The sequence below is a fragment of the Nicotiana attenuata genome, chromosome 1 (assembly GCF_001879085.1).
Source record: "Nicotiana attenuata strain UT chromosome 1, NIATTr2, whole genome shotgun sequence".
Taxonomy (NCBI): Eukaryota; Viridiplantae; Streptophyta; class Magnoliopsida; order Solanales; family Solanaceae; genus Nicotiana; species Nicotiana attenuata.
In genome coordinates, this window is record NC_031989.1 from 12,316,767 (window position 1) to 12,332,458 (window position 15,692).

General features: G+C 38.5%; 1 protein-coding gene across 1 annotated transcript; it reads left to right on the forward strand.

Annotated features, from left to right (window-relative positions):
- On the forward strand, positions 228 to 3,622 carry LOC109240346 (bifunctional protein FolD 4, chloroplastic-like). Its single transcript, XM_019407002.1, has 5 exons — positions 228 to 640; positions 1,135 to 1,460; positions 2,267 to 2,503; positions 2,615 to 2,782; positions 3,103 to 3,622. Exons 1-5 carry the CDS (start codon positions 433 to 435, stop codon positions 3,271 to 3,273), a joined length of 1,110 nt encoding a protein of 369 aa, XP_019262547.1. The 5' UTR covers positions 228 to 432; the 3' UTR covers positions 3,274 to 3,622.

Sequence of the window (15,692 nt, forward strand, 5' to 3'; positions counted from 1 at the left end):
ACCTTTTTTATTGATTGAAGCCCTAATTTATGGTCTTTCCCAATTCTTTATCTTGTACGCTAGTCTGTTAATATCTCCCGAAAGCAACGAATATTCAATATTTTTCTTACAAATACAAAGAGAACTACATTCTCCTTCATAGCAACAAGTTTAAAGTTTAAATTGCAGGTTAGTCTTCCTTTTTGTTCCTCCATGTAAAAAACTTTATTTTTTTACGCTTGATTTTTCCTCCGCCTCCTCCTCTGGCCACTCAGATTATTCCAGTTCCAAAAGAAATATAAAACGAGCTCCTTTTTCTGATTAATGCTCATAAACCCTACCCAAAAACATAAAAAACAAAAAATCTAAAACCCCAAACACGCATAAAACACACAAAAAGGTGCAAGTATAGGGCTGAGATTGAGACCTCAATTTCACCTTCTTGGTCGGAACATGGCGTCATCTCCGGTAACAATGATGAAGATGAAGGTAAACGACTGCTCTCCGCCGTCAACCGCCGCAGCTCGGCTCCTACCGCTTTTTCGGCGCTACCAAATTCACTTGCGTTCCTCTGTGGGCCCCCTTCAGAGCCCATGTTTTCGCAGAACCATCATCACTCGTGCAACTCGCTCATCTTTTTCCTCTTCCTCCGTCATCACTGGTAAATTCTGTTAAAAATATCGCACAGTCAATTCATTTAATTTTCATATAATGAATCAAAGTTAAAAGTACTATAAATCACATTTTCTTATGGTTTAAAAGTTAAAAAAGAATTGGCAATTTTGCTTTAGGTTGGATGAAACAAAAGCTTAAAGATCTAATGGGATTTTTTTATGGTGTAGATATACAAAGTTCAGACCTTTACTTAATTAACTGTGGAATTTGTTCAGATAGATATATCTTTTAAACTTAGTTTCTCAATTTAGCAACTTCATCTTTCACTGCAAGACTTTACTTTGACCAACGAATATATAGTTTTAATAATTAGTATTTGAAGAGTTATGACTTCATTGAGCTTCAGTAGTCGTAGGTAAGCTAGTTGAGAATTTCGTGTGTTCAGAGTGTTGCTGTTTGGCTCGCTATTTGGCTTTGTTGGAACTTGGATTCATTCTGCCTATTATTCTTAATTTTTTCATTATTCTCGTTATTGTGCAGCCTCAATGACTACTGAGGCATCGGCAAAAGTTATTGATGGGAAAAAAATTGCAAAAGATGTCAGAGATGAAATAACTGCTGAAATATCTAGGATGAAAGATTCGATAGGTGTTGTTCCTGGCCTGGCAGTTGTACTTGTTGGGGACAGGAAGGATTCTGCAACTTATGTCCGCAACAAGAAAAAAGCTTGTGAAGCTGTTGGGATCAAATCGTATGAAGTGTGTTTGCCTGAAGACTCAACAGAAGAAGAAGTTCTCAAGTATATCTCAGGCTTCAATGATGATCCTATGGTTCATGGAATTCTTGTTCAGCTACCGTTACCTTCTGTATGCTACCTTACTTCATTCATTGTCTTTTATTGCTGAATTTTTTTAGAGTTATGAATGTTATAGGCATGGCTTGATCTGAATAAGTTACACTCAAAATGGATATAGATGAAGAAAGATGTTCCCAGAATTATGTCTAAATATTGGATTTAGAGAAAGAAACCATAAGCTTGCCTCTGCTCAATGTGTCAGATATTACACCAAGACATTATTTGTGGTCCCCAATCAGATTTTTTGTTGCTGTTGTGTAGTTTCACTAACCTAGTCTCTCAACATATTTTGCTTCTTTGAGAAGCGGTAATTGGTATTGAACATATAGTTGCTTGAATTGAAGTTTGATCTAACTTTGACTGACTAGTTTATTATTTTCTAAATGGCTTTTGAGTATTATTATATATGTAACTCTTGGATGCATTTTCTGTACACTTGAGTAATAGTGTATTCTAGCATGCTCAGGCTTCTACTTAAGCAATTCCTGCCAATGCAATAATCTTATCCTTTCTTTTTGTACTCATGTCATGCAGCATGCCATGTTGATATATTAGGTTCAATAGAATTATAACTCTTTAACAGGTGTGTGAATGGGAGAAAAAACTGTTCTTTTGCTGCTAGAGTGTGTGGTTGATTCATATGTCTATCATATTGCTGTATGATGCAAAAGATGCTCTCCTGGACTTGCTCTTTGCTGTTAGAGATGAGTTAATAGATAAAGAATAAAAAGCTATAGTACTTAGATAGTTGTTAATGTCTTTGTAGCTGTTGTCTTCTAATTGCTGATTAATATGTATTCATCAACTTTGGATCAGCATATGAATGAACAGAACATCTTAAATGCTGTTTGCATTGAGAAGGATGTGGATGGATTCCACCCGCTAAATATTGGCCGGCTAGCGATGCGAGGTAGAGAACCATTATTTGTTCCCTGTACACCTAAAGGATGCATTGAGCTGCTGCATCGGTATAATGTGGAGATCAAGGGGAAAAGAGCTGTTGTCGTTGGCAGGAGTAATATCGTCGGAACGCCTGCTGCTCTGCTTCTGCAGGTAATATTCTAGTGTGCAATGAGTTTCTTTCTAATAGCATGGTATTGAACTCTTATAAAATCTATGTAATTATTTTTGTCCTTCTCTATGTTCTTCCTGTATTTACCCTAGAGGGAAGATGCCACTGTCAGCATTGTCCATTCTAGAACCAAGAATCCTGAGGAGATCACGAGACAAGCAGATATCATAATCTCAGCTGTAGGTCAACCAAACATGGTTAGAGGCAGCTGGATCAAGCCTGGGGCAGTGATTATTGATGTCGGGATCAATCCTGTTGAGGTCTGAAATCTACGAACTGTCTCCTTATTCTCATCCCTTGTCATTGTGCATTATACTTGTGTCTGATATTGCCTCTCCTCATGATCCTCTTAAGGCAAAAATATAAAAATATGCATGAGCATATGCTTGTTCATAAGACCAGTTAAAGAATGTATCAACCATTTGATGGCGGATAGTTTTAAAGATCACGGCTCGTCACCCTTTAAAAAAAGCAACAAAAAAAAGGAAAAAGATCTCTACTTGTTACTTCCCTGTAGTGGAATGCATGTTTGCCTCCTCATTGTCCCTAAAGGACAGTTGATTTTCATGTTGTCTAACAGGATGCTACAAATCCTCGCGGCTATCGGCTAGTTGGAGATGTTTGTTATGAAGAGGCCAGCAAAGTTGCTTCAGCTATCACTCCTGTTCCTGGGGGAGTTGGACCCATGACTATAGCAATGCTTCTCTCTAATACTTTGTTATCAGCAAAGCGAATTCACAACTTCAACTGAGATTTTAAAATTCGTTACACTAGGTAGGTGGAGCATATCTTTGAGCTTCAGATATCTTCCCAACTAGTCTAGATTGGCACTGGATAGGCCCACGTAAGGGGGTAAAATGCTCCCTAGTTTTCTATTATTGGGACGCGAACTCGAGTCCTTTGGTTAATGGCAGAGGGATCCTAATTATTCCACCACATTCTTTGGTGGTTCTTATCTACCTTTTTTCGGTCATCAAAGTTTAACATGTATTTTGTACCTTCCCTAAATCTTGTATCCCATCTGGACGTGGCACAACATAAGTAAAATGTTGAAAATATATGTCCGACATAAAATAAGGAGTGGTGGACGTGATTTTTTACTTTTTGATGGATATAGTAGAAAAGGTTACACCAAGAATTACAAAAGTTGGTCGTGTAAAGGCAGTCGACCTTTTCTTTTTCATTTTGGTTATTTTTTTTATTATACTGAAGAAAAATACTCAATTTAGGATGAAGTTTTGCCAAAATAATCGTTTGGGTAAAGGCAGTCGAATGGTCTTTTAATTTTTCATCACTAAGAAACTAAATACTATTTCCTTTAATTGAAGCTCTAAAAGGTGCAGGTATGCCTTTACAAAATTAAATGAAAAATGGAACTCAACCTACCATAGTTAATAGTTTGGTGCCCAAACCAATCAATTGGAACGCCGATAAAGTAACAAGCAGTCGAAAATTAAGTTGTTATTCTTGATAGTTAAATTAGTCGATTTCACTTCTTTGTTTGGTATGGATAAACCTAAAAGAAATTTTAAACAACCAGCTTACCTCAAATATAACTAGTATCGTTGACATTATTATAAAAACGGAAAAGGCCAAAACTATCCCTTTCATTTGCTAAATGGTTTATAAATACCCTCCGTTCATCTATCCGTTTAAAAAAATACACTCCGTCCATCTATCTGTCCAAAAAAATACACGAAGTTAATTCTATTAACAAAAATACCCCCGCGACTAACGGCAGAACTGATGGAGTGTGTTTTTTTGAACGGATAGATGGACGGAGGGTATTTATAAACCATTTAGCAAACGATAGGGATGGGTCTTTCATTTAATGACGTGGCGATTCTTATCTAAAATAGAACGAATGAAAGAAAGATTATGCTTCGAGAAGCTTACAAGCTACGTAACATATAGTTTTTAGACGACGTTGCAGAATAGCAGATGTAGAAATAGCAAAATTACTGTTTTTTTTTTTTTTTTGAGAATGGTAACAAAATTGCAAAATAACTGTTATGTTGTCCAAGTGGTGGAGTTCAAACACAAGATAACACATTACAACTTTTGTTAATGAAAATTATTCCTATTGTAATTTGTTGAGAATTATGGAGCTAAGAGTGCATCAAGATATGGAGGTATTAAAATATTAGTAGCCAGGGTAAAGTACTTTATGTTAACACATCAAAGGTGGGTGATCTCCAATCACAATGAACATTTGGATGGACATACACAATGGCAAGATATACAAATAAAATGTCTCAAGTGTTAAATGGAAGAAGCCTTATATAGTGGAGCTGGATAAAGGGAAAACCCACTTTATACCTATTAAGTCCAAACTATTTACTCTTTAATATTCAAGTCTAAACTATTTACTTTTCCTACCTATGTAGCCCAAACTATTTACCTGACCCATCCATCTTCTCATTTGAAGTACAGAATGTTAAAAACATTCGACTTCATTTTTGCAAGGTTACCTGGTAGTGGACTTGAATGGATCTACTTCTTCTCTGCCAGATCTATCTTCAATAAGATGGTCAACCCAAGCTAATGCTCTACCTCCTTTCCTTATGATTTTTGTGTGTATGAAGACCCACCATTGTTGAGCTTGAAGCTTCTAAATGTGAAATTTTATTTTGAAGATTTATTGTTTGATTCGTGTGGGTGCTATAAAATATTGCTTATGGTACCTTCGAGTAAGCTTCCCAAATCTGAATTTTATGTATGTTTGAATATCCACCATTGTTGGCTTGAAGCTCAATTTTTATTTTTGAAGATTTCTTATTTGATTCAAAGTGGGTGTTATTAAATATTGCTTATAGTACCTTCTGGAAGTTCATACCGAATTTTGATCACATTTGAAGTTGATTTGAGATGATTGAGATCGAATCTTTCCGCTGAAAATCGAAGAAGAACACAGTTACTTAATAGTATACTGCTACGGTATACAATATATTGTAGGAGTATATAGCAATATTGTAATAATATATTATAGTATACAATATACTACAACGGTATATTATAATAATCGAAGAAGAACACAATTAACTAACAGTATACCATTACGGTATAAAATATACTGTAGAAGTATATAACTATAATGCAATTGTATACCATTATAATATGTAATATACTGTAACGGTATATTGTAATAATGTGCAATATACTACAACAATGTGCTGTAATAGTATAGGATATACCATAATAGTATACTATTTAATGTAATAGTGTAATGTCGAATGAAGAACATAAAATATTATTTTCATATATTGTATGCTATTTTGGTATATAATATATAATTCAATAGTATAGTTTATTACAATAATATATTATTATAATATACAATATGATATTATAATTTATTATATGGCAATCACGTGTTGATTCTTAGAATCTGATTCTGTTATTTATGGTCCTCAGCAGCAGTCAGTGGGATATTCAGTGAATTAGCTCAAGTGAAAACTGATATTATTTTAATTTAATAATTAAATTTAGAAAATGAAAAAAAAGACAAAAGTTATATTATACTAGTTATATTAAAAAAAAGGTGAACAAAAATTAGATTATGAATAGAAAAGAATATAAAAAAAAAAAAAAGAAGTTAAATGAAATTAGAAAAGGAAAAAAAATAAGAAGAAAACGAGAAAAGAAAGAAAAAAAGGAAAAGAAACATAGAAATAAAAAAGAATTGGAGAAAAAAGAAAATTTCGCATAAAAACTACTATGGGTAGGAAATATAATTAGTTTGTGAGTAGAAAAATAAATGGGTAGATAAGGGTAAATAATTTTGTCTTTGTGGGTAATTTTGTCATTCTCCCCTAGATAAAAGCGAACGTACACTTATGGGAGCAGTTTTGAAGATGGTACGTATTAGGTGGGGTCCACATTGAGTGTAGGAATAAAAAAATAAACTAATTTTAAAGAGTTTCACGTGCTCAAATCTGAGTGTAAAACACAAATTTTGTCATGTCAGCGTAAAGGGTTTAAGAGACCTACATTATTAAAGGGCAGAATAGCCTAAATGACACTTATACTTGTGCCACTTTGTCATGCCGGTCCCCAAACTTATCATTTTGCCAATTGAACACTTACACTCGTTCAAATCGTGTATAATAAATGCTTATGACAGGAGCTACCGGTGCGTGTAATACAATCTCCTACATGTAGGACGCCACATCATTACTACTGCCACGTAGGAAAATAAACTATTGAAAAATTGGATTGGCCACCCTACACAAATACCGAACCCATAGAAAAGAGATACAGTAGGTTCTTTCTTCTAAACCTAAATATATCTAGAAGCTTCAAGCGAGCTTTAATGGCATCTCTGTGTCACGACACCGGTTCGCCCTCCGTGAACCATCGTGACGGCACCTAGTCTCTACAACTAGGTAAGCCTAAATTGCGGAAAAGAAACCAAAATTTTGCGGAAGTAAACAACTTAAAACAGAAATAAGGAAAGTAAACAGTGGTAGAATGTGCCGCTCGGCATACACCGTATTTAATTCTCAAAAAACAACACATAAATCCAAGACCCGGAAACCCATGAATCACAAGCTAAGAAGTACTACATAGCTCTAACTCCAGAATGTCTAACAAGAACTGAAATACAGAAGGGCTAATACTAAACAACAGGAATAGAAGCCTCGCCTCAAGAATGGTAAGCTTGAGTAGTGGTACCTGGATCTGCACATGAAAAACATGCACAGGAAGGGCATGAGTACACCACAGCTGTACTCAATAAGTGCCAAGCCTAACCCCGGTTGGGTAGTGACGAGGAAGGTCGGGGCCCTACTGAGATTAAATAAATATTAAAGTGACAGGATAAGATAAGCTGTGCAATTGAGAATCTACAGTAAGAGCCTATACAGGATAATAAAAGTACAATAACGGAAAACAGAGGTAAAGGCAAACCACAAGGAACTACCACTCATAGCAAGGATGATAACCGGGGATCTCTTGGTATCCTCAAAAATATACTAGGGATCTCTTGGTATCCCGTGGATCTCTTGGTATCCCGCACCTCAGTCCAGATCATAAGTACTTACAGGGGATCTCCCGGGATGCCGTCCCGTAGTCCCAAATTAAAACGCACAACAGCAACACAAGAATACTCAATAAATGGTAAATTTAGTACTAAGTAAACAGATACGTCTAGACTAACATGCTTCACGTAATGCTATTAAGGCAATTTAAGCAAATAGGCAATTAAGTCAACTTAACATGCTTTTCTAAACTAACAACAGGCTAAATACGCAAGTATAATGAAACAGGAGAAGGAACTCAATTGAAATACTTAAAGAAAATCGGATTTTCAACAATTAGCTCAAGTACGCGCTCGTCACCTCACGTACGAGGCATTTCATTTACCACGATATCAATCCTAAGGGGAAAGGTCCCCCACACAAGGTTAGACAAGCCACTTACCTCGAACAAGTGCAAGTCAACCCGAAACCACGCCTTTGCCACGAGTATCCGACTCCAAATGGCCCAAATCTATTCAATTCAATTTCATAACGTAAATAACACTTCAAATAACTGATTCTATAATTAAATTCTAAGCTAAGACGCGAAATTAGGTAAAATGACCAAAACGCCCCTCAGGCCCACGTCTCGGAATCGGGTAAAATTTACATTTTCGGAATCCTCATTCTCTCACGAGTTCATACATACCAAGAACACTGAAATCGAAGCCCAAATGACCCCTCAAATTCTCATTTCAAAGTCTCTTAATCCCAAGCCCTAAATCCCATAATTACCACTGATTTTCCTAAATTTTTCATGCTTAGGATGATAAAAATCACTATAATAACGAGTTTTGGGACCAAAGACCTTACCCCAATGGACTCCTCTGAAAATCCCTCTTGAAAAATGCTCCAAAAGCTTTTTCCCGTTTGAAAAGAGGTGAAAAATGACTAAATTTTGCGAAGGAAAGTATTTATGTTCTGCCCAGCAATTTCCACATTTGCAGGCCCTGGGACCGCATCTGCGGTCCCGCTTCTGCGGAACTTATGTCGCATCTGCGACTTTCATTAAATGGCCTGAAGCCGCATCTGCGATTGCCCTTCCGCAGATGCGCCACCGCTTCTGCGATATTCCTTCCGCATCTGCGGAACCTGAAGGAGAACCAAAAATCCGCTTATGCGGTCTTCTTAGCCGCTTCTGCGGTGCCGCATTTGCGGTTCCCAAACCGCAGATGCGAAAATACCAGAAGCAACATAAATACAGCAGCTGCAATGTGAGCACGTGATTTTTGCCACGCTTAAACTACTCCTACAAAATTCCTTAGAATTAGGATTTTTCTTTATTATTTGGATTTTTAGGAATTAAATTGCATGATTCTGTGTCTTGTTTGCATTTTTGTGTGCATTTTACTTGATATAATTCCAAAATTACAAAATAGTATGCATTTCAATATTACAAAAAATAAAGAAAATAACAAAAATGGTTCTTTGCATTTCTACTTTTAATTTCTAGTATTTGTCTTAAATTTTCTTTTAACATTAGGAATTAGTTTAATTTTGAAATTCAATTAGTATAATTTTTGAATCCATTTGGGTCTTTATTCTCGATCTTACATTTAATAAAATCAGAAAATAAAATACAAAAATCAAATAAAAAAAAAGAGAAAAGAAGAAAATAAACAAACAAAAGAATTTAAAATAAAAGACAAAAGGGCTGGCCAATTTGGGCCATTGTTTCATGCAAAGGCATAAGCCCAATCAATCCATAACCCAGTCCCCACCCGTGCAGCCCAAAATCCCAACCCAGTCCGGTCCAGAGACGCCCAAAAAACGACGTCGTTTTGGCGTCAATTAATCTTGACCGTCCATTTCTCATCATCCGACGGTCCTCATTCGTTCAAGGCTTTTAAATAAAAATGTCCGAAAATTCTTCATTAAACCTAAACATTTCCCATCCTCCTCGTACCCCTGTCTCCCACCGCCATCTACCACCGCCCTCCGCCCTGAGCCGCCGCACACCACCGTCCCTCCGCCGTCCACCGCCGGCCGGAAATCGTCGCCGGCGGCGGCGAAGCTCCAATCAACCCCAAAAATACACCATAGACTCATCTTCCTCTCCTCTTTCCAACCCCCAAAACAATTCCCTTCAATTCATTGGCAATCTTTTCGAATTTTAGATCGAAAATCCGAGCCAAAACATTAACTCACCCAAATCCAACCAAATTTACACCATATGCTCTTCCGACCCCCCTCTACCCGAATCCCTAGCCAGAATCTTTCGAATGTTGCCAAAACCTCTCGAATTTTAGATCGTAGGAGCGGCAGAACCCTAGAAGTTCAAATCGTGCGATTGCTGCCCCAATTTCTTGAGTCTGTTGTTGGATTCGAGTCACGAAACAATGTTTTCGTTTGTTCTTTTTGAAGAACAAGCGTTAACATTATTCCGAGGTTCGAATCGATATCCGGCCTTTGCACAAGCCGTGCATAGGTGAGTTTTTCTTTTCCTTCTTTTGTTATTTGAATTCTTTGTGTGTTAAAATTATTTTCTGTTAATCTGTTCTAGGTTTGTATTTTTCTCGATTTAATTTAGTTTGATAATCTGATTCATACTTCTGCCTGTTCTTGGATTTTTTTTATTTGCCAGTGTTGAATTTTTCTTTCCATACTGATCTTGTTGATTTTTGTTCATTTTCTTAGNATAATAGTAGTTTGTAATCCGGAATTCAGTAGTTAGTTTTAAATTTAAGAGTTGTGATTGAATTTGGTTTTAGCTGATTAATTTTCAGAATTGTTAGTTTGACCATGGTTAGTTAGAAAGGCTAGGTTAGTTAACATGGGTTAGTAATTTTAGGACTAATGCAGGGGCAATAAGGGTAGTTTACTTAGGGAATATTGCTGCAACTGAAAGTAGAAGCCCCTAGAACTTTCTAGATTGAGGTTCCAATTTGCATTTCAGAAATTGAATAGTATAACTTGGCCAACAAGGCATGAATTAAGGGACTAATTGGCTAAAAATAAATTTGAAATAAGGGACTTAGGGTGTAAAAACGAAATCTGAAAGTTACCTTAGTTTTGCCTATAAAAGGCACACCCATTGCCTTGTTTCACAAGTTTAGACCCTCTGAAAAATTCCAAGAGCTTTCAGCCTAAGAAATCCCAGAGATCTCAGCCATCAAGAATAGTATTCTTCTTATAATTTTCAGTTTTCAATTCGAAATTCAAAAATACAAAACCCAAAAACAATAGAAAACCAAAAATCTAAAAATATACTACTGTTCATTGCAATTTTAGCTCAGCTTCAAGTTGTAGTGTGGATTTGCATTGTTTAGTTCGAGTTTTGATTGGTGAAGTTGTTCTGGAGTGTCCTGGGATCAATTTCAATTTGTTTTGGATGAATTCGAGCTATTTTTGGGTGATCTATGGGTTGTAATTAATCCTGGTCAGCTGATATATCAGTCCTGGGTCAAATTTAGTTCAAAGCTATTGCTGGTTGTTGAATCATTGCTGTTGATTATTGACTACTACTGCTGACTCCTTATCCTTCTTTTGTGTTCGAATTCCCAGGTACACCTCTTGTAGATCTCAAGCATTGCAATTGAAGTAAAATGCTATTCGTTCCCCCTTGCCTGATGTCATTAATATGTTGTCTAATTCATGACTCTATTAGGATTATGCTGTGTGATTGTATTGGGAATCAGTTTGTAGATGTTTGTTGATGGATTTAATTAGGATGGCTTGTATAATTAGGACTGTTCTGGGCTGCTTTTAATTTGTTTCGGATTGTTCTAAATCTCAGAATGTTGTAGCACGATACTCAGTGGTAGTAGGTTCATGCTGTTTAAAAATTGATAGCTTAAGTTACATGTCTTAATCAGGAAGTAGCACTAATATGTGCACCTAATCATAATTTGTATGAGACAAGCCTGTCGATTTAGGATTAGATTTAAACATGAGTTTTAGCATATTGACTCACAAAACTGGAAAATCACGTTTTATAGTATGCATAAGTCTTTTGTTGATGCACATCTCAGTAAAATCACGTTCAGCTGTAGTTTTAGATATTTAGCTTATGATTTGTCTTTAAAATGCAAGTTATATGTTCACTCTAGAACGCGTTTGAATGTTAAACAAACAAATTGAAGGTTTAATAAACAATTAGAGATGATTGTAGCATTATCAGTTGCTAAGCTTGATCCCTGCCTGGATTGTTTGGGCCAGGGCAGGGTGTTTCAATTTGGCCCAATTATGAGAAACTTTTTAGAATTGGTAACGGGCCCGATTTGTAGTGTAAGTGATTAGGGGCCCAGGCAATCTTGGTTAGACCTTGATTTCCTCCTCTTTGTGACATGGCCCAAACATGGGAATTAATTGTTGAAGGTCCTTGTTCATTTTGATAATTTTCTTTAAAATAAAAGCAAATCAATTTTGAGCCTTCCAAATTAGGTAGCGGATTTAAATTAAGAGGTTCTCCTCTTGTTTAAGTTCGGACTTGAATTTGAGGCCCAAATGGTAATATTAATTAATTAGGTCCCTTTAGAAACAAAAAATAAATAGAAAATCATAGGTCACTTTAGGATTGACCTTTAAATAAAAGTGGGACGAGCCTCGCCAAATAAAATGCATAAATTGCGGGGCCCTCATTAAATACTATATTAAAATATTTTAGAGATTCGGGACATGCCATTTAGCGAATTTTCATGGCTTCCCGCAAAGTTAATAAGACGCTAGCCACTTTAGGTGCGCTTTTAATATTACTTTCCTAAACTCGGGTGTGCATTTCATGCAACCCAAATCCAAATCTCAAAACGTTGAATAAGAGGTGTCGAGGATCCGGATGCATTTCATGTGATGTGATCCAAAAACACGCTCGGCGTTCACTTTCATAAAAACTAATTAAAAGCGGTTAAACAAATTTATAAAATTGCACTATAGGTTTGAACATGTATAAAAATCAGATTTTAGCCATTTATAATAATTTAAGCGACCGTGCTAGAACCACGGGATCTGGGGGTGCCTAACACCTTCCCTCGGGTCAACAGAATTCCTTATTCAGAATTTCTGGTTCGCAGGCTCCAATTGGGAAGTCGAAATTTTCCTCGATTTGGGATTCAAATTAAACCGGTGACTTGGGACACCAAAAGCCAATCCTATCCCAAGTGGCGACTCTAAATAAATAAACAATCCCATTTCGAATAGTGTCACTTTAAATGGAAAAACTCCCTTATACATTATCCTTCGGGGTGGATGTGAAAAAAGGAGGTGTGACATGCAACATTTCTCAAAACTCCCCGTCAACCATCTGAAATCATCTCGGGGCCCCCGGGACCTCAACTAAAGGCACCAACAAGTCTAATACCACTCCCCCAAACTTGTACCAATCCTTAAAACACCTAAAACAACATCGAAACCTCAAATTAACCATGGATTCAAGCCTAAGAACTCCAAATTTCTCAAAATACGCTTTCGATCAAAAAGTCTATCAAACCTCATCCAAATGACCTGAAATATTGCAGACACGTCCCTAATGACATAACGGAACTACTGCAACTCTCGAAATTCAATTCTGACCCTCGGATCAAAATCTCACTATCGAACCGGAAACTTCAAAATTCGGCATTTCAAGCCTAAATTGGCTACGGACCTCCAAAACACAATCCGACCACGCCCCTAAACCCGAAATCACCTAACGGAGCTAATGGAACTATCAGATTTCTATTCCGAGTCCGTCTTTGCACTATTCTGACTACGGTCAACTTTCCAACACTTACGCTCTCATTTAGAGGCTAAGTGTCCCAAAACTCTCCGAAACTTAAAACTGAAAATCCCGGCAATTAAAATAGCAGAAATAGACTCGGGGGAAGCAGTTCATAGGGGATCGGGGCGTAAATTCCAAAAATGACCGGTCGGATCGTTATATCCTCCCATACTTAAACATTCGTTCGTCCTCGAACGAGCACAAAGACATACCTGAAGTAGTGAAAAGATGAGGGTACTGGCTGCGCATATCCTGCTCGGTCTCCCAGGTCGCCTCCTTGGTCGGCTGACCCCGCAACTGAACCTTCACTGACGCAATGTTCTTTAACCTCAGCTTCCTGACCTGCCAGTCCAATATTGCCACTGGCTCCTCAACATAAGATAGATTCTTTTCCAACTGGACTGAGCCGAAATCTAACACCTGCGACGGATCACCGTGATACCTCCGGAGCATCGAAACATGAAAAATCGGATGAACTCCTGCCAAGCTGGGAGGTAAGGCAAGCTCGAAAGCAACCTCCCCAACACGCCTCAATACCTCGAAAGGGCCAATAAACCTCGGACTCAACTTCCCCTTCTTCCCAAATCTCATAACGTCCTTCATGGGCGAAACCCGAAGCAGAACCCGCTCTCCAACCATTTAGGAAACATCACGAACCTTCCGGTCCGCGTAACTCTTCTGTCTGGACTGGGCTGTACGGAGTCTATCCTGAATCACCTTGACTCTCTCCGAAGCATCCTGAACCAAGTCTGTGCCCAATAATCTAGCCTCACCTGGATCGAACCAACCCACCGGAGATCTACATCGTCTACCATATATGGCCTCGTACGGTGCCATCTGAATGCTGGACTGATAGCTATTGTTGTAGGCAAACTCTGCCAATGGAAAGAACTGATCCCAAGAACCTCCAAACTCAATCACACACGCACGGAGCATATCCTCATGAATCTGAATAGTGCGCTCGGACTGTCCGTCCGTCTGAGGGTGAAATGCTGTGCTCAACTCCACCCGAGTACCCAACTCCTTTTGTGCGGCTCTCTAGAATCGCGATGTGAACTGAGTACCTTTGTTTGAAATGATGGAAACTGGAATACCATGCAGACGGACAATCTCCTGGATATAAATCTCCACCAACCGCTCCGAGGAATAGGTAGTACACACAGGGATGAAATGCGCGGACTTGGTCAACCGATCCATAATAACCCAAATGGCATCGAACTTCCTCAAAGTCCGTGGGAGTCCAGATACGAAGTCCATGGTGATTCGCTCCCACTTCCACTCTGGAATCTCTATCTGCTAAAGCAATCCACCCGGTCTCTAGTGCTCATACTTTACCTACTGACAATTAAGGCACCGAGCTACAAACCCAACTATATCCTTCTTCATTCGCCTCCACCAGTAGTGTTGCCTCAAATCCTGATACATCTTCGTGGCACCCGGGTGAATGGAATACCGCGAACTATGGGCCTCCTCTAAAATCAACTCCCGAAGCCCATCAACATTGGGTACACAAACTCGACCCTGCATCCTCAATACTCCGTCATCACCAATAGTCACATCTTGAGCATCGCCATGCAACACTTTGTCCTTGAGGACAAGCAAATGAGGGTCATCAAACTGATGCTCCCGGATACAATCAAACAAGGAAGACCGAGAGACCACACAAGCTAGAACCCGGCTGGGCTCCGAAAGATCCAATCTCACAAACTGGTTGGCTAGGGCCTGAACATCCATCGCCATAGGACTCTCTGCTGCTGGTAAATAAGCCAAACTCCCCAAACTCTCCGCCCGACGGCTCAAAGCATCGTCCACCACATTGGCCTTGCCCGGGTGATACAAGATAGTGATGTCATAATCCTTCAGCAGCTCTAGCCATCTCCTCTGATGCAAATTAAGGTCCTTTTGCTTGAACAAATGCTGCAAACTCCGGTGATCAGTATATATCTCACAAGGCACACCGTACAAGTAATGATGCCAGATCTTCAAGGCATGAACAATGGCAGCTAACTCAAGGTCATGGACAGGATAATTCTTCTCATGGATCTTCAACTGTCTGGACGCGTAGGCAATCACCTTACCGTCCTGCATCAATACCGCTCCAAGGCCAACTCTCGAAGCATCACAATAGACAGTATAAGACCCCGAACCGGTAGGCAATATCAAAACTGGGCTATAGTCAGGGCTGTCTTGAGCTTCTTAAAGCTCTCCTCACACTCTTCCGTCCGCTGGAACGGAGCACCCTTCTGGGTCAGTCTGTTCATAGGTGCTGCAATAGATGAAAACCCCTGAACAAATCGACGGTAATAACCCGCCAAGCCAAGAAAACTACGGATCTCTGTAGTTGAGGATGGTCTAGACCAACTCCGCACGACCTCTACTTTCTTCGGATTTACTTGAATACCCTCTCTCGAGACTACATGACCCAAGAACGCCACGGAATCCAATCAAAACTCACAT